Source organism: Alnus glutinosa, chromosome 12 (assembly GCF_958979055.1).
Source record: "Alnus glutinosa chromosome 12, dhAlnGlut1.1, whole genome shotgun sequence".
Classification (NCBI taxonomy): Eukaryota; Viridiplantae; Streptophyta; class Magnoliopsida; order Fagales; family Betulaceae; genus Alnus; species Alnus glutinosa.
Window position 1 is genome coordinate 10937505 of NC_084897.1, and position 22649 is coordinate 10960153.

General features: G+C 32.5%; 3 protein-coding genes across 3 annotated transcripts; 1 reads left to right on the forward strand and 2 right to left on the reverse strand.

Moving 5' to 3' along the window:
• Positions 1-546: 546 nt before the first annotated feature.
• On the reverse strand, positions 547-1173 carry LOC133852550 (uncharacterized). The gene has a single exon (XM_062289316.1). The coding sequence runs from the start codon at positions 1171-1173 to the stop codon at positions 547-549; it is 627 nt and encodes a 208-aa protein (XP_062145300.1).
• A 1865-nt stretch (positions 1174-3038) lies between these two features.
• On the reverse strand, positions 3039-9018 carry LOC133851764 (stearoyl-[acyl-carrier-protein] 9-desaturase, chloroplastic-like). The gene is made up of 3 exons (XM_062288334.1): positions 8717-9018; positions 5567-6071; positions 3039-3995 (listed from the first exon to the last, which is right to left on the reverse strand). The coding sequence occupies exons 1-3, from the start codon at positions 8830-8832 to the stop codon at positions 3435-3437; spliced, it is 1182 nt and encodes a 393-aa protein (XP_062144318.1). The 5' UTR covers positions 8833-9018; the 3' UTR covers positions 3039-3434.
• An 8848-nt stretch (positions 9019-17866) lies between these two features.
• Positions 17867-19199, forward strand: LOC133852551 (zinc finger BED domain-containing protein RICESLEEPER 2-like). Its single transcript, XM_062289317.1, has 2 exons — positions 17867-18046; positions 18183-19199. The coding sequence occupies exons 1-2, from the start codon at positions 17867-17869 to the stop codon at positions 19197-19199; spliced, it is 1197 nt and encodes a 398-aa protein (XP_062145301.1).
• The last annotated feature ends 3450 nt before the right edge of the window (positions 19200-22649 follow it).

Genomic DNA, 22649 nt, shown 5'->3' on the forward strand with positions numbered 1-22649 from the left:
TTGCTCCCATGTGAACCCCACTAAAGGGCAAGTAGCCGAGATTACCTTTTTTAGGCTAATCTCCATGTTTTGAAAGGCCAACCAATATAGGATATTGGCCGAGCTCCCGTTATCGATGAACATTCGGTGGATTCAGTGGTTGGCTACCTGCAGCATGACCACGATTGCGTTGGTATGAGGGAACGAAACTCCCACATAATCTTCATCTGAAGACCCCACCACCATGGACTCCCTTCGGTGGGTGGGACTTGTGAGGTCTTTCTATAGTCATAACCTCCTGATGCTTCTGGTACCGAGCATAGGCCTTCCTATCCTCGCTCGTTTCTCCTCCTCTGCCAAAACCTCCAAATATGGTTCGGATGTTGGCGACGACTGTTCATTTCGTGGATCATGACCCCATGCAGCTCTGCTTTTTCTTCTGCTTCTGTCTCGTCGAGGTTCCTCCCGACGGGGCGCCTCCCTTCTTTTGTCTCGACGATCTTCTTGGTGCTTCGGAGGGGAGCGATCTCTGTGTCTCGGCTCTCGGTCTTGATTCTCCCAAGACCCCTAATTCTGCCGAGGCTGGCCCCAGTTGTCTGCTATGAAACGGAGTAGTTTTTCATTTTTGATGAACTTCTCGATCAAGATTCTGAGATTTCTGCACTCCTCGGTGACATGGCCTCGAGCATCATGAAACGCGCAGAATTTGTTTCTATTCTCTTCTTTCACATACTTATTGTGAATGGGATAAGGCCTCTCGTACTGCGGATCTCTCTTGATTTCCATCAATACCTCATTAATGGGAGAGTTCAAGGGAGTCCACTCGTCTATTGAGAATTGGTAATACTTCGCAGGCTCCATTGTTTTTTTTGTCTCGGTCCGTTTTTCCTCCTTCTGGGCCTTTTCTTTCTTCCCGAGATGGCTTGACTCCGAAATCTTCTGCTTCTGGGACTCCCTCAAAGCTGCTAGGGTTTCCTCTTGGTTTACATACTTCTCAATCACATCCGTGAGGTCGGCCAAATTCTCAGGATGATTGAGAGCAATCTCGGACATCAAGGGCCCCTCCACCCACAATCCTTGATAAAGGGCAGCATAAACCATCTTCTTGGTTGGGTTATCAACTGTGAGCTTTGCTTGATTGAATCGGACCACATAATCCTTCAAAGACTCGTCCTCCTTTTGGCGCATCGCCATCAGTTGACCGGAAGGCTTCTTCCGTTTGCACCCAACCAAGAATTGAGTTACGAATTTCCGTCCGAGATCCTCAAAACTTGTGATGGAACTCGGAGGGAGTTTTTGGAACCAGTGCCGGGCAGAACCAGACCAGGTAAGTGGAAAGGCTCGGCACGCCAGCTCCTGCTAAGTCCCTTGCAGATCCATATGCGTCCTGTAGTTGTCCAGGTGCTCGGTGGGATCTTCAACCCCGGTATAAGTTTGGATGGTCGGGATTTCGAATTTCTCAGGAAGTTGGATCGCCATGATACACTCAGTGAATGGGGAAGATCTATTCAAGAGGCTGTCCTCTCAAGAAATTCTCCCCATGCTCTTCTGCTGGATCTCAAGTTGCAGCTGGTTATATTTTTCTTCATACTTTTCATCGAGCATGGCGATTGCTTCATTGAGCCTCCTTTCTTCATAACGAGGATTCATTGCGTCTTCACTAGGAGGAGGGTTTATGAATCCCTCAGCTCGCCAAGATCGGTTTTCAGGTTGAGTTCTTTCGGTGGCTCTTATGCTCTCCCTGTCCTCTTCCTCGTGGGTGTTGCTCTCTCCTTCTTCATGCCCTTCAGATACTTCAGGAACTCGTTCATCCGCCAATCGCCTCTGCAAACAGAGGTTCTGTTGAGTTAAGACCTCCAGGTCCTTAGACATTTGGGCTATTCGAGCCTCCATCTCAGCTGCATTCTGATGAGATGTACCCCCCACCTTGTGACGGGGGTTGTTTGCTCTTGAACCCATGGCTCTTGTTCGTACCATTTCGGATATATTTTTGCATAGTAAACGAAGCACACTTGCTAACCATATCCCAAAGACGGCGCAAATCTATTAGAAAAGATTCCAGTTTGGTATTTGCTGAACTAGAAGAGCCTATTTTCACTATCCTGTAAAAGAGAAAACGATGTTTTTATCAGTATTATCTTAAGTGTATATCTCTTTTAATCATAGAGAGCAATCGAGCTTTACTTGTGTGGTTGTGAGGTATTTATAGACAAAGTGTTGAGGGTAATCCGGTGGCTTTACTAGGCCACGTGTCTGGTCCGGGGCATTTCTCTATCATCTGGATCATGGGATCGTGGTATACGTGCCATGATCATTGTGAAGTCGGCCTTCAACCGCTCAGATCGTGGATCGCGACATATGCATCACAATTATCGCGGAGTCGGTCTTCGACCGGCTCTGGATCATGGGGCACTTTCCGTAATAGTCTCTGTCATGCAGATCATGGGGTCGGTCTCTGTGGCCACCGCAAGTGCGGTTTTTAATTAACATTGGGAAGCATGCTCATTCGGTATTTTATCGACTCTAGATAAAATGGCCTCGGTAAAATACCATCAGGACATAAATGGCCTTTTTGTTGATGAGCCCAATGAGTTTCATTTTGATGATCCGTGGTTGGGCTTTGGTGGACCGGAGCTTTGGCCCATTTGGTGGAGTCAGTATTATGTCCCAACACTACGTTGTTTCACGTGCTTTAGCTTTCGAATCTCTAATATTTTCTGAGTAATTTTATATGTACGTACATTAAGTATCTATCAAGTATCCATTAAAAAATGAGCTGGCGGTGAAACACAATGTTAGAACGGTACCACACTGCAATCCATGCATGGGATAAGCATTGTACGAAGTGGGGATTATACCAACGGAGCTTCTGCTTGTAGGCCAAAGCTCTCAACAAGAGCCTTTAGGGAAACGCAATTGGTTCATTTGGTTTGCCACTTCGAACTAGGCAAGATGCCAAGATCTTTGACATATATATAATATAATATAAAGATTAGATAGAACCCAATTGAATCAAGTGGCGTCTTCTTGGTAGGAGGAATGCCCTTCTAAACAAGCACTAGTAGCAATAATACATTGTTATAAAAGAGAGTGATGGCCATAATAGATCAGAATGACATCTCATTGACACGCATTATTCTAGCAGTTTTGAAAACATCTACTAAACCTTCAACTTAACGTTCCATGATAGCACAGACAGTCATAATAAAATAAACACCAACTCTTTCTTTCTAGCTTAAAATAAATAATTTTTAAAAAAAATAAAAATAAAAATAAAGAAGCAAGGGCTGCTAAAGACGAAGCACACTATCGTTGTCCTTTTTCTAAGGATATAGGACAAACACAAGAAAACATGTGTAACTACAAAGCCTTGATCAAATAACATTTCCACGTACCCCATCTAACACAGAACGGCCATCAAAAGGAAGAAGAACAGCTGGGCAAATTTCTCTCCATTACACCTTTATTTCTCTGCCAAACATCCAGCTGAATGGAACCGCGCATGCTTGCTTGGCCTTTCCTTGGGCTCTCTCCTCCAACCTTCTAATCCTTGGGGGCAAGCCACACACGAAATCTTGAGCTCTACGCCCTTCTGCAGAAAGACCCGCCAACTTCTCTACATCCCATCTTCCAACCAGAAACTCCAAAATATCAGCATAGTCCTTAGCAGTGTACACTCCAAGCCGCTGGGCAACAGCTGAGAAGTGTTCGAAAAGGTTATCATCCCGGCCATCATACATCAAGTGGGCTGGCATTGAGATCTTTTTCTTCATCATGTCAGCTAAGGCCAAGACAGTGCCATCTGGGTCGATCTCAAAGAGCTTCTCCACAATCTTGGTGTAGGCAGTTTCATGGCGTTTTTCATCTGAGGCAATTGTGCCGCAAATCTGTGCCAATTTCACGTCCCCATGCTCCTTAGCTAGCCTGGCTGTGTTCCCATGGGAGATGAATGTTGCCCTCTCTTGAAATGAAGTGTAGATGAAACCAAGGTAGGGGTTGTTTTCCGTCTTAGGATCCTAGAAGAACATGTTAAATTAAAATAGTGAGAATCAAATTGAGTTACGAGTCTATTTCCAAACACAACTGCCGAATATTATATGAATTACCATACCAAACTAATAACAACTTGAGATCATAAACATAAATAAATAAATAAATAATAAATCACACAGGCAAGACTGACTAAAAAAAAAAAAAAAAAAAAAAAAAAAACTTGCAATGATTTATATTTCTGTGACCACTCCATCAAGTAGCTCACCCAGTGAATAAGCAAAAACAGATTATCTCTAAGATGAGCTCAAGAATAATTTAAATTTTGCATGCCAACTGTCACATGTAAGTTGGGCAGAAAAACATAAAACAAAAACCAAGAAGAAAAGGCAGAACAAGAAAGACTAGAGCATGAAAAGTTAAACAAAACAATATTTCTTTGAAAATCCTGACCACTCTATCTGTTAACTAACAAAGCTCTGAAAATATATGGCAAAGTCCCAAAAAAATGGAGTGATGCAGGAAACTTTCAGCCATAAACGACCAATCAACATTTTGTAACACTTCGTTTTTCAGAATGCCATTTACCAAATTAATGTAAGCCTAACATACTGTCTAGTAAGGAAAAGAAATATTAAAAAGTTTGAAAGGGAATTGGAATGAGTTGAGAACGACAACCACCTTTGCCTAAAATATTGCTGATTCTGGAAGTTTGCACCATTTTCAGATTTACATAATTTCTAAAAGTTTTCCTCACATGCAAAATTTCCCCAAGTTCCTCCCTTTGGGAATTATTTCTGAACTGTATTTTGATTTTAGAAATAATAATAGGGTTAAATATATATTTGGTACTTGTGGTTTAAAAACTTTATTTTTTGATACCTCATTTTCAATTCGTACCACAGATGGTACCTGGGTTTTGGAAAAAGATGGACTTGGTACTTCCATCTATTTTTTTGTCCAATATTTAACGGTCTGCCACGTGTTAACCCCTGAAGGTTGACACATGGCACAATATAAAAAATAAATAAATAAAAATAAAAATCTTTAAAAATTAATTAAAATTAATAAAACTTTTAAAAAATAAAAATATTAAAAACTTAAAAAAAATTAAAAATTAAAAAAAAGTTGGCTTAACCACCCCTATGGCCAAAGAGAAAAAATAAAAAATAAAAAATTGTGAGGGCTTTAGCCCTTGGTGGTGGCCAAAACCACCCCTATGGCGACCACCCCATGGGGTTGGTTGAGCCTCCCCCTTGGCCAAAATGGGGGTGGCCACCCCTTTTTTTTGTTTTTTATTTCATATTTTTATTTTTAAAAAAGTTTATTAATTTTAATTTTTAAATATTTTTATTTTCTATTTTTTAATTTTTTTATATTGTGCCACATGTAAACCCCTGGCAAACCGTTAAATATTGGACGGAAAAATAGACGGAAGTACCAAGTCCGTCTTTTCCCAAAACTTAGGTACCATCTGTAATGCGAATTGAAACTAAGATACCAAAAAATAAAACTTTTAAACTACAGATACCAAATATATATTTAACCCATAACAATACTAATAACCAAACAGACCAAGTGGGAACAAGGATCTCACCATTCCTGACCCTATCAAATACTGAATTGTCTTCTCAATTTGCTTCATGTCTACCCGTCCAGAGAGATAAAGATACTTGTTGAGAAGGTCACCATGCCTATTCTCTTCAGCAGTCCATGCCCTTGTCCATACTGCCCAAGAAGAAAGGCTTGCACCAGTCTCATCTCGAACTCCATCCAGGGTATTAAGCATTGTTTGGTAAGTTGGAAGGGCTTCTTCTGTGATCATATCTCCAACCAACACCACAAAATAGTCATCAGGAATTTCCTTTGATTTTTCCCTCAACTCCTTGACTTGCTCATAGAATCCTTCCGATTCTGGGTCTGGCAAAAAATCTTGTGGTTGCCAACACTTCTCAACAGGCTTTAGGTGCACTAAGATGTTCTGCTCAGCCCAACCCTCCAGTGATTTGAAGATCTCAACCTTCTGAGGTGCCATGGAATGAGTCACCTGAACATGTACCTCCCGTGGAGGACAATAGGGTTTTTTCAGATTCTCTGCCTCTCTATAGCAGACAGAAGAAACAGTGATTAGAAACAAAAACTTCAGACGAATTACGTGACAACCATAAATAGAGCCTTTTAATACCCTAAGATTACAAAATTACAATCCCCTCCCATTTTCCCAGGTACATTGTATTTGCAAAGTCCAAAGATGGAATCTCTTATATTCCTTTCTTTCCAAGGATTATATTGAGCAACACCAGAGAGGACACACGGACACAGAAACATATGCAACTTCAAAAACTGATTAAAAAGTAATGGGTGTGTTTGAAGAGAACTTCTCAAAGGAATACTTCAAATTGCCACCAAATTTGGAAAGACATACTCTGGCTTATACACTTTCATTTCTAGCAACAACTGAAAATTATTGGATACACTTCAGTAGCAAGAAAAGACTCTAATAAATCAGTGGATAAACAGGCCAAACCAAGACATGCTTATTTTTAGGAATCACTTCATCAGGAATATTCAAAGTAAATGATGCAATACATTGGTCCTCTGATCATTAAGCAAACTCCGATGTACGTCCTGGATATGGTTCCATATGCACCACTTGGTTATACATTTTACTAAGACCACAATCTCCAGTGCATTGGTGAGTTTAAAAATCAGGTTCAGTCCTGATAACCATAAATACCTCATGAAACTTCTTGCTATATGCTTTTAGCAACATAAAACAAAATAACGTAAAGCTGAAAGTAAAGGACCCAGCAGCTGAGAAAGAGAGAGAGAGAGAAAGAAGCTTTATATACACAGAAGTTGGAGAGAATCATCTAAAGTACGTTAAAAATGAAAGACTTTGTCTACAATGACTCAAGCAATAAAGAATACTGATTTTAAAAGCATAGATGACCAAGCAACTTGAGCGAGAGAGAGAGAGAGAGAGAGAGAGAGAGCATATTATTTGTATGATTGAAAAACGGTATCCAAGTATGCCAATCAAAGGAAAAACAGGGCCAAACTTGACCAACCACCACCATATCGAGAACAATCAAGTCAAAGATTCAGCAACCAAATTCTGAGACCATGAAAACTATATATTCTAGAGAAAAAAAATATATATACATATATATATACATGTACGGTTATTGCTCACAGTAGCACAAGTAGTTCAAAATCTTCAGAACAAAGACGAAGGTAAATTTTAGGACAAAAGGTATTGTCGCTAATTGAGCATTTTGGCAGATAGGAAAAGTCAACAGATTTAACAACGGAAGAGAAAATATCAAATCATATATAATGACCACCCAAAATAAAAGAATGCTTTTCAGAGTAAATGATTAATGGTCCAGCATAAATCACAAACCACACCAAAAAAAAAAAAAAAAATCAATTTACAAGAACAACTTTCAGGTATAGAAATAAACAACTTTTAATTACCCACCAAAGAGAAAGAAAAATAAGGCGTGGAAAATTACAATTATATTTATCCAACAAAAGAAAAACAGAATTACATTAACTTTGTTAGTACCAAAGAAATTATTTAATAAAACAACTAAAAGAAACAAAGAGAAGACTTCGAAAAATCACAGTTACAGAAGATTCTATATCGAAGATTAATAAATAATTAAAGAATTAAAAAATTAAAAAATTAAAAAATTAAAAAATAAATAAATAAATAAATAAAAGAAGAAGAAGAAATTACAAGAAACAGCCATTTAATAAGAAAACCAGAATGCATTAGGAAAGAGGAAGAAAACAAAGAGATAAAAATAAATATATAGCAAAGACATTAAATAAATCATATTCCGACGTATAATAAATGAAACCAGTCAACCAACAGGATGTAGTTCCAAAAGAAAAGGTTAACCAAGAAAATCAGACCTAACTCTCAACAAATTATATAAATTAAACAATACACGCATACACTCAAACTGAGAAGGACAAGGGAAAACCCACCATGCATGGTATAGATCACATCAGAAAACCCATAAAAACGACTTCAAGAAAAAATAATAACATCAAGTAAAAGAAATGGCCATTTATCTCCACCAATATTTTTCTTGTTTTTCCAACAAACATTGAACAAGAAATCCATCGTGCATAAAAAAATAAATAAATAAATAAAATCAATAAAAGATCAACCCAGAATACAAACCCACGTCATAAAATCAACAAGATAGTTAAAAAGTTAAATTGATAAATACCTGAAACAATTATACCAGAATATTAGATACAGAATGCCATGAGATACACCTTTCAAGCAGAAATGAGTCGCATTTATTTCAACTTTCAAGCAACATGGATCAAGGATTTTTATTTTTTTTTTTTTTTTTTTTTTTAAAAAAAAAAAAGCACCGGAATCCACCTACCCAAATAAATTCAATGCAATCTCAATGAGCTTTAAGGAAAAAGATAGAGACGACTACATTTGAAAGACGAAAATCCATGACATCAAAACCACCCCAACATGATTTAACCCAACAATACCCAGCTCAATCAGCATCAAACCAAAAACCCAGATCAAAATATCACTAAAATCTCACCCATTTGCAAACAATCACTAAAAATTAATTCTTGATCCCACCCATTTGCCAAAAACTCATTTCCAATCATTACCATTCGCATATTAATTTAGAAAGGAACAACCAAAGAGCCCATGATTTACCTACAAAACGCATAAAATTGTAAGAAATAAATTACTTACTTGGACGGAGAATGCAGAGTAGAGGCAATGAAGACCCTGGAAGATCTGAGATTGAGGGGTTTAGAAGGGAGCTTATGTGAAGGGAAACTAAGCATTGAATTCAAACACAGAGCCATCCCCTCTTTCTTCACAACAAACAAATTTTCTTTACGATTTGATATTGGTTTTGCTTAATAGTATTTGTATTTGTATTTGTATTTGGTTGTCCCAAACCACAAAAATCTAAAACAATAGGCAAAGTGGAAGGGCAGAGAGGAAGAGTGGCACAGAGAGAAAGTACAGACGCACCGAAAAGAGGTTGTACTCGAGAGAAAGACGGGAAGCCCCATTAAAATAGGCACGCTCTAGAAACGGCCATTCATTTTCCACTTAATTACAACAATACTATCACGTGTTTGTTTGTACTATTCACGTCTATTTTCTGTATTTTTGAATATGTGATAATTTTTTTTCGAGTAAATTTTCAAAAAAATTATATACTTATAAATAAAAGCATTCCTAGTAGTCTCACCAAATTTTACTCACCAAAGTAGTTAAAAAGTACAAACTACTTTTCTCCATTCCGGTGAACCACTTTTTTAAAATTTCTTCAGCCTCACTATTTTAACTATTCACCATCGTTATTCTATTTAAATAATACTTTTTTAAATTTTTTTTTATTCTTTCTCTATTTAATCTTTTTTATACAACAAAGTACAATACATATTCATTTTGAAATTAGAACATTGTTAAGAAATTCACAGAAGTTTTTATTTACTTCTCAACCAAATTCAAGAAAAAAAAAAAAAAAAAAAAAAAAAAAAAAAGGTAAATGAAAGAACCACAAAGTTTATATTAGGGACAAATAAACATTTATGTCCATGAAATAGAGACATCATCGTGTGAGAGAGATGGGAGATGGGAGAAGAAAGGAAAAAAAAAATGTGCTGTGATCATGTGAGAGATAAAGAAAAAACAAAATTAGTGAGAGAGTTGGTGAGTGAATACGTACTACTCATTAAAATTTGTAAGTATTTTCACTCACCAAAACTTTTTGGTTAAAGTGGTAGTGCTGCTGGGAGTGATTTTTTAGTGTTTTCATTAAATTGGCTCACCTTAACTATTTTGATGAGGCTACTAAAAATGCTCTTAAGAGGTATCAAGTAATACTTTTTTTAAAATAAAATGTTGTATTGCAATTAATTGAATTTTATCCATTTTCCTCCGCGTACCAAAACCTTATGGTGAATTGAATTGTTTGGTTAAGTGGGTCAATTGCCTTGTTTTTTTATTTACCTACATTATTGTTCTTTATATGATAAAGGTGAATTTTATTTCTGGTGATAATTTTTTCATAATTACATTGACTGCTTAGTTGATAATATTGCATTACATCATATATTTTACTTTTTAGTTGAGTTATCTTTGTGATATTACACTTACTATAAAACAATTACAAACAATAAATTCGTTGCTTTTAATTCTGTCCTTGTCCCCCAATCAATTTAAAATTTTTTTGTTTACCTAACTAACCGAAATCCCTAACATATCGCTCACGAAATTCATTGCAACAGTTGCTTGCACATTTAACTCACATCAGCGATAAAGTGAGGATTGAATTTATCATCTGTAAAAATAATAATAAAAACAATAAATTTGTTTTTTTTTTTAAAAAAATGGACAACTTCATTTCTATTTTTGTCAACTTTTTTCTCTGTTTTTTTTTTCCAACCTTGAAAAAGGATATTGATTAACGAATTATAATCCTTTAAGATTATTTGTTCCAATTCTCTCAAATTCAGACAAATAATTTGAAATAATCATGATCCATAATTAACACCTTCATCCACCCCCTTCCTTTTTTTTGAAATGACATCAGTATCAAATCTTTTAATGGGTATCAAATTGATGTAGACTTTATTCATTAGTACCCGTTGCATTTTTCTTATTTAATTATTTTGATCTTCTTCAATAAATAAGCTTCACTTCTGTTTGATACACATATTTTAATAAAATATTTGGTACTCATAACATTTTCCTCCCTCTTTTTCTTTTATTTTCCTATGGTTGTCGTCCACTATAAAAGTTTCCTTGGCAACTATCTGGGTGTGAGGCTCCTACTAACTTTTTGGCTCTATTACTTTTTTTATTATTGTTTATAGATGAGTGAAAATAAAATTTCAATAACAAGTGCAAGACAAAGCAAATGTATATATATATATATATATTACTGATAATCAAAATAAAGGCCAAAAAATAGCCCAATCTATTTCATCAATCGATTTAACAACCCTAGAGAGGATCCTCGTGATGCAAGAAGAAAACGAAAAAAAGCTACCAACGATCCGGGGACGGAACTATAGAGTTAATTTTAAGGTGGACAACTGTAGAAAAAAATATGAAGCACTAAAATAAAAATAAATAAATAAATAAATAAAAGACTAGACCTAAAATGTGTATTTTTTTTTTTAACAAATTTGAAAGCTAAAAAATGCATTTTTTAACAATTTGTTCTGCTAGGTGGGAGTTGGAGGGGGGCATAACCCACACCACACCAACCCCCTCTAACTTCGTCACTGCTAAAGGTACTGATGGTAATGGCTAGGGGTGTAAACGAGCTGAGCTACTCGTGAGCTTACCTGAGATCGGCTCGAATAAACTCGACTCGTGCTCGAATCGATTATTAAATGAGTTACTCGTGAACACGAAAATCAAACTCGATTATTAAACGATGCAAACTCGTATAAACTCAACTCGACTTAACTAAAGCTCGTGAACCCGCTCATATAAGGCTCGACTCGTATATATATATTAATGAATAATATACTATGTGTATTATGTAAACATAAATTAAGTAACAAATAACAATAGCTATTAATCAATAGTCAATATATATTAATTGGTCATATTTATATAAAATAGTAAAAATGAATAATATCAATAATTAATTATTAGTCATATGATATAATGACAATCCAAATACTTAATTAAATTATTCATGTAATATAATAAGATTATAATTTATAGGATTATATGATCATATAATAATATAACATTGTACCATACTACAATAGTACCATATGACATTATGACATGTCACATGTGAATATAAAATATGCAATCATTTTATTATATGTTATGAGTATTATCATTAAATATTTAATAATCATTACATACGGATTGTTAGATCATGTTAATATGTTAAATATACTATCATATGATAATACTTAGATCATATAATATTAGTATTATTAGTAGGTAATTATGAATTATGATAAATTTGATAATTATGATTTATGACTCATACATTTATAATAATCATACTTAATTACTTATTATAGATTCATAGATAATCTCATAAATCAAGTGATGTGATATGATCTATAATTCATAATCATTAATATATATACATATTACTATATTAGTAACATATATAATTATAGCTACATGCCTACATAGTGTCATATATGATATAGACTATAGTATACAAATTCATACTAATATAATGGTTTAGTATTTAGACACTTAGTTAGATACACTCATACACTTAATAAGTATGATTTATGATTTTAAGTATTTAATAATTATTAGTAATATTTAGATGCAATGACTATATATATAGATTATATACGTTATACGTAAGTTACAGTAAGTATAAATTCACATTATTCATATAATATAATGACACTTATGAAACTTAATCATATTATTCATATATAATAATAATGTAATTCATACAATCCCAAATTAAGTTATTAGGATTGGAATTACTTATATATCAATTATAATGATAATTCATAACTTGTGATTTGTGAATTATATTAATTATAACGATAATTCATAACTTATAATCACAATTCACAAGTCTTGAACTATCATTATAATTTAGATCATATAATTTAACATTTTGCCATATAACCGTTAGTTGTTAGATATGATCTAATTAGTATTATCATATAGGACCATATGAATCATATGATAATATAATAATTATCATTATAAGACATTGTTAATGTTTTAATTTAATATAAGTTTGTTAGTTTTTACATTGACTATTAATTTATTTTTTTAATGCCAAAAATCAAATGATAATACTTTTTTATTCGAGATCATATGATAGTACTTAGATTATATTATTATATGAAACCATCATTATCATTTATATGATTTATATTTATATATATTAATTTATTAAGTATGTAACTATATAAGTATTGACTAAATCCATATCACATGTAAGTATTGTAATCTTATAATTATAATTTATAAAAGATTTTGAAAATTTCATATTTCATTTCAACCTCCTCAAGCATGAATTTCCGGTTCCACCATTACGGGCGTTACCAACATACCATGGTATCACACTAGCACCTACCCGGCTACCCTAAAGAGTCGAGATTAATTGAACTTGTTATTTTTATTGCTTTACAAGCTTTTGCCATCCATACCAAACGCATACTTTCACAACACATTAGATAATATATATATTCATAATTCATTAGTATTTAGTGGTATTGTATAATTTGAATTTTTCATATATATATTAGTTACCTTATTTTATAATTCGTCAATATTTTCAGAATAATAAAATTTTTATTTTATGAATTTCTGTTTTCCTATTTTCCATACGATGTAATTTTTATAAAATTGTTATCAATCACTAATATATAAATAAAAATTAAATTACAGACAAAAATTGTTTTTCCTTAAATTTATTTTTTTATGCTAACTTTATATGGAAAAGCTTTTACTGTCATTTCATCTATTTTACTTGAGGAATAAAATATACAAATATACAATTAAATTAATATATTGTGAAATTCTTGAGTAGTACTTTATATTATATACAATTTTTAAAATGTTGTGTAAATTGTGTTTTAAAGTTGAAACGTTGGTTTTTTTTTTTTAAGAATAAAATAAAATAAATAAATGAGTAAATTGAAACAATGGTTATTATGGTTTTGTACATATTTGATTTTGTACATATTTGAATATTTGATAGACATGAAACGATGCGTTTTTACATTGTGGGTAATGGGTTAAAGGCTAAAGCTCTGTGGCTTTATCACGATTCACACGAAATTCTTGGTATTTAACAATTTATACAGTGTTTCTCACGCACGATTTTTTTCGAAAATTCATCTGAACCAACGACTAAAATTTAATCATCAAAAACTGATTTCAATACTGATTCAGCTACACGCCTACACTGCATCATGACCGTTTATAATAACAAAACTGTAGTCTGAAGGTCTGCCCAATATGTAGCCAATTTTCACCAAATACTGAATTAAGCGTTAAAAATTAAAAGGGAAATTGGTAATAATGATGAACTAGGTAACTAGGAACTAAGTAATAATTACCTAACGTTCCTCGCGTGACGCGCCTGACCTGACGCCGGAGGAGTGACGATTCGACGAAGCTGCAAGGCCAACCGTAAGACGCCGACACGTGTAACACTTCAATCTTCGTGATATTTGTAGACCGTCCGATCATCCAAACCAAATCAAGCATAAATCTGAGCCGTTCATTTTGAGATAATAGGCTATAGCTATACTCAACCATTTACTACGAAAAATTATATGGTGTTGCAAATACCACATGTTACTTCTCATTAGATAAGATCCAACGACTTAGTTGTGATCTTGAAACTGATTATAATAATAAACGGTTAGGATTAGAATTAGATCCGATTTTATTTGTAAGCATGTGTAGGGAATAAATTTTCATACAATTTTTTTTTTATTTATTTATTTAAAGATAAACAAAAATAAAAGTTGGACATGGCGCCTGTGAGTCCCTGACGTTGCTGACGAGCTGACGCTCCAGTTGCCAAGACGCACACCGCGGCACACGTGACGTTTCAATCTTCGAGAAATTTCTGGATCATCCGATTGTCCAAGCCAAATCAAGCATGAATCTCAACCATTCACTTTGAAATAATTGGTTACAGCAATACTCAACTATTACTCTGAGAAATTATTTGGTGTTATGATTATCACGTGTTAACTCTCATTAGATGAGATCCAACGACTTCAGTTTTGATCTTGACATTGATTATAATACTCAACGGTTAGGATTAGAAGTGGATCCGGTTTTATTTGTATACGGGTGTAGGGAATAATTTTCCAAACGATTTTTTTGTTTAATTATAATTATAGATAAAATAAAATAAAAAAAATTGAATTTTGAAATTTTGATTTTGAAACATGTACCGGTTTTTTTTTCTTTTTTTTTTAAAAAAAACCCCCCGGCCACCCGATTTTTTCCGTCCGTGAGAACTACAGTGTCTTCCTCGTTCCTCAATTTCTCTGACCGAATGAAATTCAAAGCCGTTGATTGTTCAAAAAATTAGAAGACAAATTCTATTCAAACCGTTCATTTGTTTGAAAATTCCTTTCTTCCTTTGACATCAAATTTAGTTTGTATTTTTAAATTCTCACTCTGTCAGTCTCTCACGCTCCATAGGCAACTTGCAAAGAATTTATTGTGCTGCTGATGGTTCAGAATACAATTAATGCTTTGCTTTTAATACGAAGTTTCCTCTCTCAACTACCTTCGTGGCTTCGTCTATCCAGTTCTTCTTCTTCGTTTTTTAGCTTTAGATTTATTTTTAATTTTTGATTGAATGGCTTCGATCTTTCAACAGGATTTAGTTTTGAAATCTGTTAGGAGTTTCTTTACAGTTGTAGTCGAAATCGAACCAAAAGAAACTAATCTATCTAAATCATCTGATGTTCCATCTTTCCGCTGCGCAGCCAAATCCCAACTTTTGTGAATTTTTTCTCTTCTTCTCACATAGTCACATGTATCGATGGCAGCAAGTCCAGCGACCAAGAACACTCTTGATCTGACTGAAGTGGTAGTAGTCAAGTACTGGACTTTACGTGAGATGCGTGTGAATATTGTGATGCTCTTGCTCTCAAATTTCAATTATAAATTTGAGAGCAAGAGAGTCAAAAGACTCAGCCGCTCAACTCCTCATAACTCAAGAATCAAGACTCAATTCTCAATTAGTTAAGTATCAAACATTTGTTCTCTATAATCTCTACTTCTCTTTCATCATTTCATTTTCATGTTCTGATATTCAATTTTTTTTTTTCTTTCACTTAGACTTAGTAGCTAATCTTTCAATATTTTTAAGTTCCAAATTTCTAATGTTAATGTTGATATTCCATATGATTGTTCAGGAGTCAGGGACGTCCGTTCTCCTCTACTAGGCTACTACCTCAGTCTCAGGTCCTCATTGATTTTGCAAGTTATAACAACTCAGGTTTCACTTTTTTTTTTGTTTACATTATTTATTATTTTTTCTTTTGTTATGATTAATGATTATAAATTTATAATTAGCAAATTCTTCTATGAACAATCTGTAATGTTTTACAAATTCTGTTGTGATTATGTAATGTATGCTCTGTTTGAAAACTGTTCATAATGCTTATAAAATTTTCACAATATTTAGAATTTAGAAATGTATGTTCTGAATCTTCTGATTATATAATGCTGAGTTTTGTTTTATTTCTAAATTTAGAAATGTATGCTCTATGTTAGACAGTTTTTTTTTTTTATAAAAAATGAACAGTGTTTTTTTTTAAAAAAAAATTAGGGCAGAAACTATAATCCTAAAAGTTAGACAGTTTGTTAATTACAAAACTTGAATATGAAAAAATTTAAAATTCTTTAGCAATTTGTAAAAACTGAATCTGTTTTTTTTTTAAAAAAAAAAATAGGGACAGAAAACTATAATTCACAGTTGTTTAATAACCAAACTTGAATATGAAAAAAATTGAAATTCCTTGGCAATTAAAAAAGAAAATGAACAATCTGTTTTTTTTTTTTTTTAAAAAAAAAGAATAGGGCAGAAACTATAATTCACAGTTTTTTAATAACCAAACTTGAATATGAAAATAATTGAAATTCCTTGGCAATTTGTAAAAAATGAACAATCTGTTTTTTTTTTAAAAAAAATAGGGGCAGAAAACTATAATTCTAAAAGTTATACAGTTTTTTAATAACCAAACTTGATTTAAAAAAAAGAATAGGGCAGAAACTATAATTCACAGTTTTTTAATAACCAAACTTGAATATGAAAATAATTGAAATTCCTTGGCAATTTGTAAAAAATGAACAATCTGTTTTTTTAAAAAAATAGGGGCAGAAAACTATAATTCTAGAAGTTATACAGTTTTTTAATAACCAAACTTGATTTTTTTTTAAAAAAAGAATAGGGTAGAAACTATAATTCACAGTTTTTTAATAACCAAACTTGAATATGAAAATAGTTGAAATTCCTTGGCAATTTGTAAAAAATGAACAATCTGTTTTTTTAAAAAATATGGGCAGAAAACTATAATTCTAGAAGTTATACAGTTTTTTAATAACCAAACTTGAATATGAAAATAATTGAAATTCCTTGGCAATTTGTAAAAAATGAACAATCTGTTTTTTTTTTTAAAAAAATAGGGGCAGAAAACTATAATTCTAGAAGTTATACAGTTTTTTAATAACCAAACTTGATTTAAAAAAGAAAAAGAAAAGAATAGGACAGAAACTATAATTCACAGTTTTTTAATAACCAAACTTGAATATGAAAATAATTGAAATTCCTTGGCAATTTGTAAAAAATGAACAATCTGTTTTTTAAAAAAATAGGGGCAGAAAACTATAATTCTAGAAGTTATACAGTTTTTTAATAACCAAACTTTATTTTTTTAAAAAAAATAATAGGGCAGAAACTATAATTCACAGTTTTTTAATAACCAAACTTGAATATGAAAATAATTGAAATTCTTTGGCAATTTGTAAAAAATGAACAATCTGTTTTTTAAAAAAATAGGGGCAGAAAACTATAATTCTGAAAGTTATACAGTCTTTTAATAACAAAACTTGAATATGAAAAAATTGAAATTTCTTGGCAATTAAAAATGAAAATGAACAATTAAAAAAAACAATTAACAAAATAAAATAATTAGGCAAAAATATCCTTAAAAACTATTAATGAAACTTAAATATGAAAAATTGTACAGATTTGAATTTCTTTATTTTAGCAATTAACAAAAAATAATGAACAATCATATGATATGCAAACTTAAATTCTACTCTTAAGTTTTGAACACTTGTTTTTTCTTTTTTCACAACAATATCTAATATAGAATTTAAAAATTAAAGGGCATGGAGAGTGATTCGCATGAACTTGAGCCAATTGAAGCGTATGAGAATGAGGATTCTCTTGAAATTAGTGATAAGGCTACTGTTGAAGCAACCATTGAGTTGGTTCAAGATACTCCTATTAATGAGGATCCAAATGAAAAGAATGTATATAAGAAAAAGCCTAGGAAGAAAACTTCTACTGTATAGAATCATTTTGAGCAAGTTGAGGTTTGTGGTGTAAAAAAAAAATCAATGTAAATGGTGTAAGGGTAAATTTACCGTATCAAAATTAAGTTGTACATCTACCTTAGGTAGACACTTGGAGTTGTGTTTGAAGTACGTAGGTTCAAAGAATAAGCAAAAGGTTTTGTCAGTTGAGAGTAATGCGTATGGTGATGTGGGCATCATTTCAAATTTCCAGTTTGATGAAAATAAGGTGAAAGAACTATTAGCTCACATGATCTTGTATCATGAATATCCTTGTAGAATGGTGGAGCATGTGTTGTTTAATAAGTTTATAAAAGCTTGTACCCCGCATTGGAAAAAAATTTCTCGAGCTACCGCTAAGAGTCTTTGTTTTGCCACTTATGATTTTGAGAAGAAAAAGTTGAAAGCTTTATTGAATCGGGTCCCTAAAGTTAACATCACAACTGACATGTGGACTTCTTGTCAGAAGGTTTCTTATATGGTTGTGACATGTCATTTTATAGATTTTGACTGGCAGTTAAATAGGCGTGTGTTGAACTTTTGTAATATTCCGCCTCCACACTCTGGACTTCTTATTGCTGATGGACTTCATAAATGTTTTAGAGACTGGGGTATTGAGAGTAAATTTTGTTCAATAACTGTAGATAATGCCAAGGCAAATGATGTAGCATTGAGGCACTTGAGAGATGTTTTTAATATGAGAAAATCGCTTGTAGTTGGGGGCAAGTTGTTTCATGTGCGTTGTTGTGCACACATAACTAATTTGATGGTTCAGGATGGTCTTGGCGAGATTGGAGATATTGTTGATTGTGTGAGGGACGGAATAAAATTCTTGATAGCATCTGAGGGAAGATTAAAGCAATTTACTGAAATTGCAAAGAACTTGCATTTGTCATCCAAGAAGTTATTTTTGGACGTACCTACTCGTTGGAACAGTACATATTTGATGTTGTCAGCTGCATATGAGTTTAAGGATGTATTTTCTATGTATAGATTCAACGATCGTCAATTTACTTGGGTGCCATCGCATGAAGATTGGGATAAAGTCAAATCTGTCTGTGAACTTTTGGGGGTCTTTAATCGAGTAACCAAGATTGTATCTGGTAGTGACTATCCAACATCAAATTTATTCCTTCCTGAAATTTAGCGAATAAAAGAGGTTCTAATTAAGAAATGTGATGATGAAAATGATTACATTAGATCTATGGCATGTCGAATGAAAACCAAGTTTGATAAATACTGGAGCGAGTGCAATTTATTGATGGCAATTGCAGCAATTTTGGATCCAAGGTTTAAGTTAGTGTTCATACGTTTCTGTTTTCCGAAGATTTATCAAGAGGCTGAAGCTATGAAGAATATTGAATATGTTCAAAAAATTTTGAAAGAGATATATGATGTGTATCTTCATGAACATAATTTAAATCTCAAGGAACAAGATCTTGCAAGCAAAGTTCAAGAAAACTCTTCAAGTAGTCGTTCAATCTATGCAGTTGATGATGAGGAGGGTAGTGTGGAAATGTGGGAGTCTTTTCTCAAAAGTGCTGAAACGGTGCTTCAACCTGTGAAATCAGAGTTAGAAATGTATCTTGAGGAGGGTGTATATATACCTAACAAGAACATTGAATTTAATGTCTTGGATTGGTGGAAAGCGAATACTCTTAAGTATAATGTTTTGTCTAAAGTGGCCAAATATATTTTGTCGACATCGATCACAACTGTAACTTCAGAGTTTACATTTAGTGCCAGAGGAAGGGTTATTGATCCACATCGAGCGTCATTATCAACTGAGACAGTTCAGAAGTTGTTATGTGGGGCTGATTGGGTCAGATCAATAGACTTAAAAAGAAGTGTGGGGTATGTTTTTATTTTATTTTTATATATTTTAATAGTGTTTATTAATATAATTTTACTTTTATATTGTACTAAATACTAATTACTTATATATATATATATATATATATATATATATATATATATTTTTTTTTTTTATCTTAGGAGGATCAAAATGATGGGGAAAATGAAAGGGAAGTGGAGATAACTTTGCCCGAGACAATTTGATTGGTAGTGTTCTTCGCCTCTTTTTATTTTTTTGGAAGTGTTGTGATATAAATTATATAACTATATTTTTGGTTTGAGGACTATGTGGGATAGTTGGACTATGTTATTTTGTTGAAGATCTTGTATAATATTATTTTCATCAAGATATGAAGACCGAGAGTAATGTGTGATTTATTATTTAATGATTTATGCACATTAACTTGTGATATATTTAACCTCTCTTGGCATTTTTACCAAGTATATAAGACTTGTATAAGTAATGCAAGGGAGTTAAATTTAATTTAACTTATTTTTTAGTGTGTTGCAGCTTACATATTTTATTTGGGAGCAGATTTAAGGTAATGTTTAATTTATTATTTAATGGTTTATGCACATTAATTTGTGTTATTATTTAACCTCCCTTGACATTTTTACTAAGCACATAGAAGTCGTGTAAGTAATGTAAGGGAGTTAAATTTAATCTAACTTTTTTTTTAGTGTGTTGCAACAGGCTTTATTGGAGAGCATACAAAGGAATTAAACATTATTTTTATTATACCTATCAAATTACACTTGTAATTATAATTTCTTATATTTTTATTTGTATTTGTTTAAATGTAATATTATTTTATTTCTTTAGTTATGTAATTGTGTATTTTGATTTTATATTCACCGGCAATTGCTTAATGCAAAATCATGTATTGCTGTTAGTGCAATTTGCACACTATGTGAATTGCGTAATGCAAAATCCTAGATTTCTGATAGTGTAAATTCGTGATTTAATTTTTTTTTTTTTAAGCTAAAGTCAATAATTTCGAATTATGAAATGGGCCGAACTCGAGCTCGAACAACATTTTCTCTACACGAGCCGGTCTCGCACAGAATTTTCCAACTCGTGTCGAGCTCGAGCTCGAGCTCGACTATAACTTAAACGAGCCGATCCCGGACAGGCAATACCCGCTCAGGATCGGCTCGTTTACACCCCTTGTAGTGGCCTACAATGATATTTGTGAGTACAGAAGACATTTGAAAGATTTTCATTTTATACAAACTGCGAATCAAATTGTGAAAATTAAAAGATAAATATACAATCAAATAATAAGCCTCTACCATGGATTATAAAACAAATAACAAGGCCAGTATATTTCTCAAATAATAAGTCTCTACCTTGGTAATTTTTAAAAAAACTATGAAATTTTTGTCCTTTTTAAAAATATATGAATTTTTTTTTATTTTTTGGTGTGCTGGGATTTGTATTTTTTTAAGGAAGACGGTTCATATTTGGAATTAAGGAAAGAGTAAAAAGAAAGGGAAAGTCGGATTTAGTGACCTTTTTCTCTTTGGATGAAAATAAAGTATGTGCTTCTGGATTCATAATTACATTCAAATTTCAAACCACGGACGCTGACAATTAACCTTGAACCGTTCCGTGCAAAGAGGATATATATAATTAAGCAAAGTAATTAATGCTTAATTAATTATGCTCTTAACATTAATTAGCCTCAATAGGATTATATGCTATTTTGTTAACATTAATTATGCTTTTTGTTCTAACCACCTACTTACTTGGAAAATCATATTAATTAAGGATTAAATGAATGATCATGATTTTTAAAAGTCTTTTTTACTTTTTATTTGGTAACATAATTTTTTATTTTTTATTTTTATAAAAATAGTAATCCTTATATTGTAATTAATATTGGAAGTGGGGTTAGAAATAAGGGCAAATAACTGATAAAAAAAAAAAAAGAAAAAAAAAAGAGTTGTTTTTTACGTCACCAGAATCTGAGAGCAAATACAAGTTGTATTGTGACGTGATCACTGATGGGGCCCAGAAGAAGGAATAATATTCCACCTGGATCCCCTGGCTCCACGTTGATGATCGCATTGTTCTTGACTCTTGAGCTTCTTCAGTTGATCTTCTGGATGGATTAAGCTCCACTCAACTCATGATTTGGATCTTCCTGCGCATCTCTGCAATTCAGTGGACATTGATGCCTTTTTACTATGCTTTCAGCCGTCACACGTGTGTCTTGTGTCTTCCATATTTAATAGTTGAATTAAAAAAAAATAAAAAATTATATATAAAAGATATTAGAGCTTGTTCATTGAAGACGATGAAAATAATTAATAAAAATAAATAATATAGGTACTAATGAAGAATTTCCAAATCATCTTAGTATCCATCTCTTGATAAAAGATTTAGTACCCTTAGCATTTTTTATTTATTTTATTAGGCTAATGATACAATATCATTAAATTTTGACCCTTTTTTTTAATAAAGACTTATAAGTATGCTCACATTCTTCCAATGATACGAGGTATAATACGTACATTGCTCTTGCAAGTTTTCCTCCTGTTATTATCTGTTAATGAGACTTACGTTTTTTTTCTTTTTGGACATAAGGGACGTTAATATAGAATAATGCTAGTGACCATCTTTTTATTCTAATTTTATCCTCATAAATTAATATGGCTCTTAAAATCATCATTGAATTTTGGATAAATCACTGTTGCATTTTGATTCGATGGTGATTTTATTAAAAGAAACTTCAATCAC

Bases quoted from the DNA above. Each gene is read 5' to 3' on its own strand.
- LOC133852550 (XM_062289316.1), bottom strand. From the start codon at position 1,173: ATGGCGATGCGCCAAAAGGAGGACGAGTCTTTGAAGGATTATGTGGTC.
- LOC133851764 (XM_062288334.1), bottom strand. From the start codon at position 8,832: ATGGCTCTGTGTTTGAATTCAATGCTTAGTTTCCCTTCACATAAGCTC. The intron at 6,072-8,716 runs GTAAGTAATTTA...TGTCTGCTATAG, and splicing joins ACTCTGCATTCTCCGTCCAA to AGAGGCAGAGAATCTGAAAA. The intron at 3,996-5,566 runs GTGAGATCCTTG...ATGTTCTTCTAG, and splicing joins ATTTGATAGGGTCAGGAATG to GATCCTAAGACGGAAAACAA.
- LOC133852551 (XM_062289317.1), top strand. From the start codon at position 17,867: ATGGAGAGTGATTCGCATGAACTTGAGCCAATTGAAGCGTATGAGAAT. The intron at 18,047-18,182 runs GTATAGAATCAT...TTGTGTTTGAAG, and splicing joins CTAGGAAGAAAACTTCTACT to TACGTAGGTTCAAAGAATAA.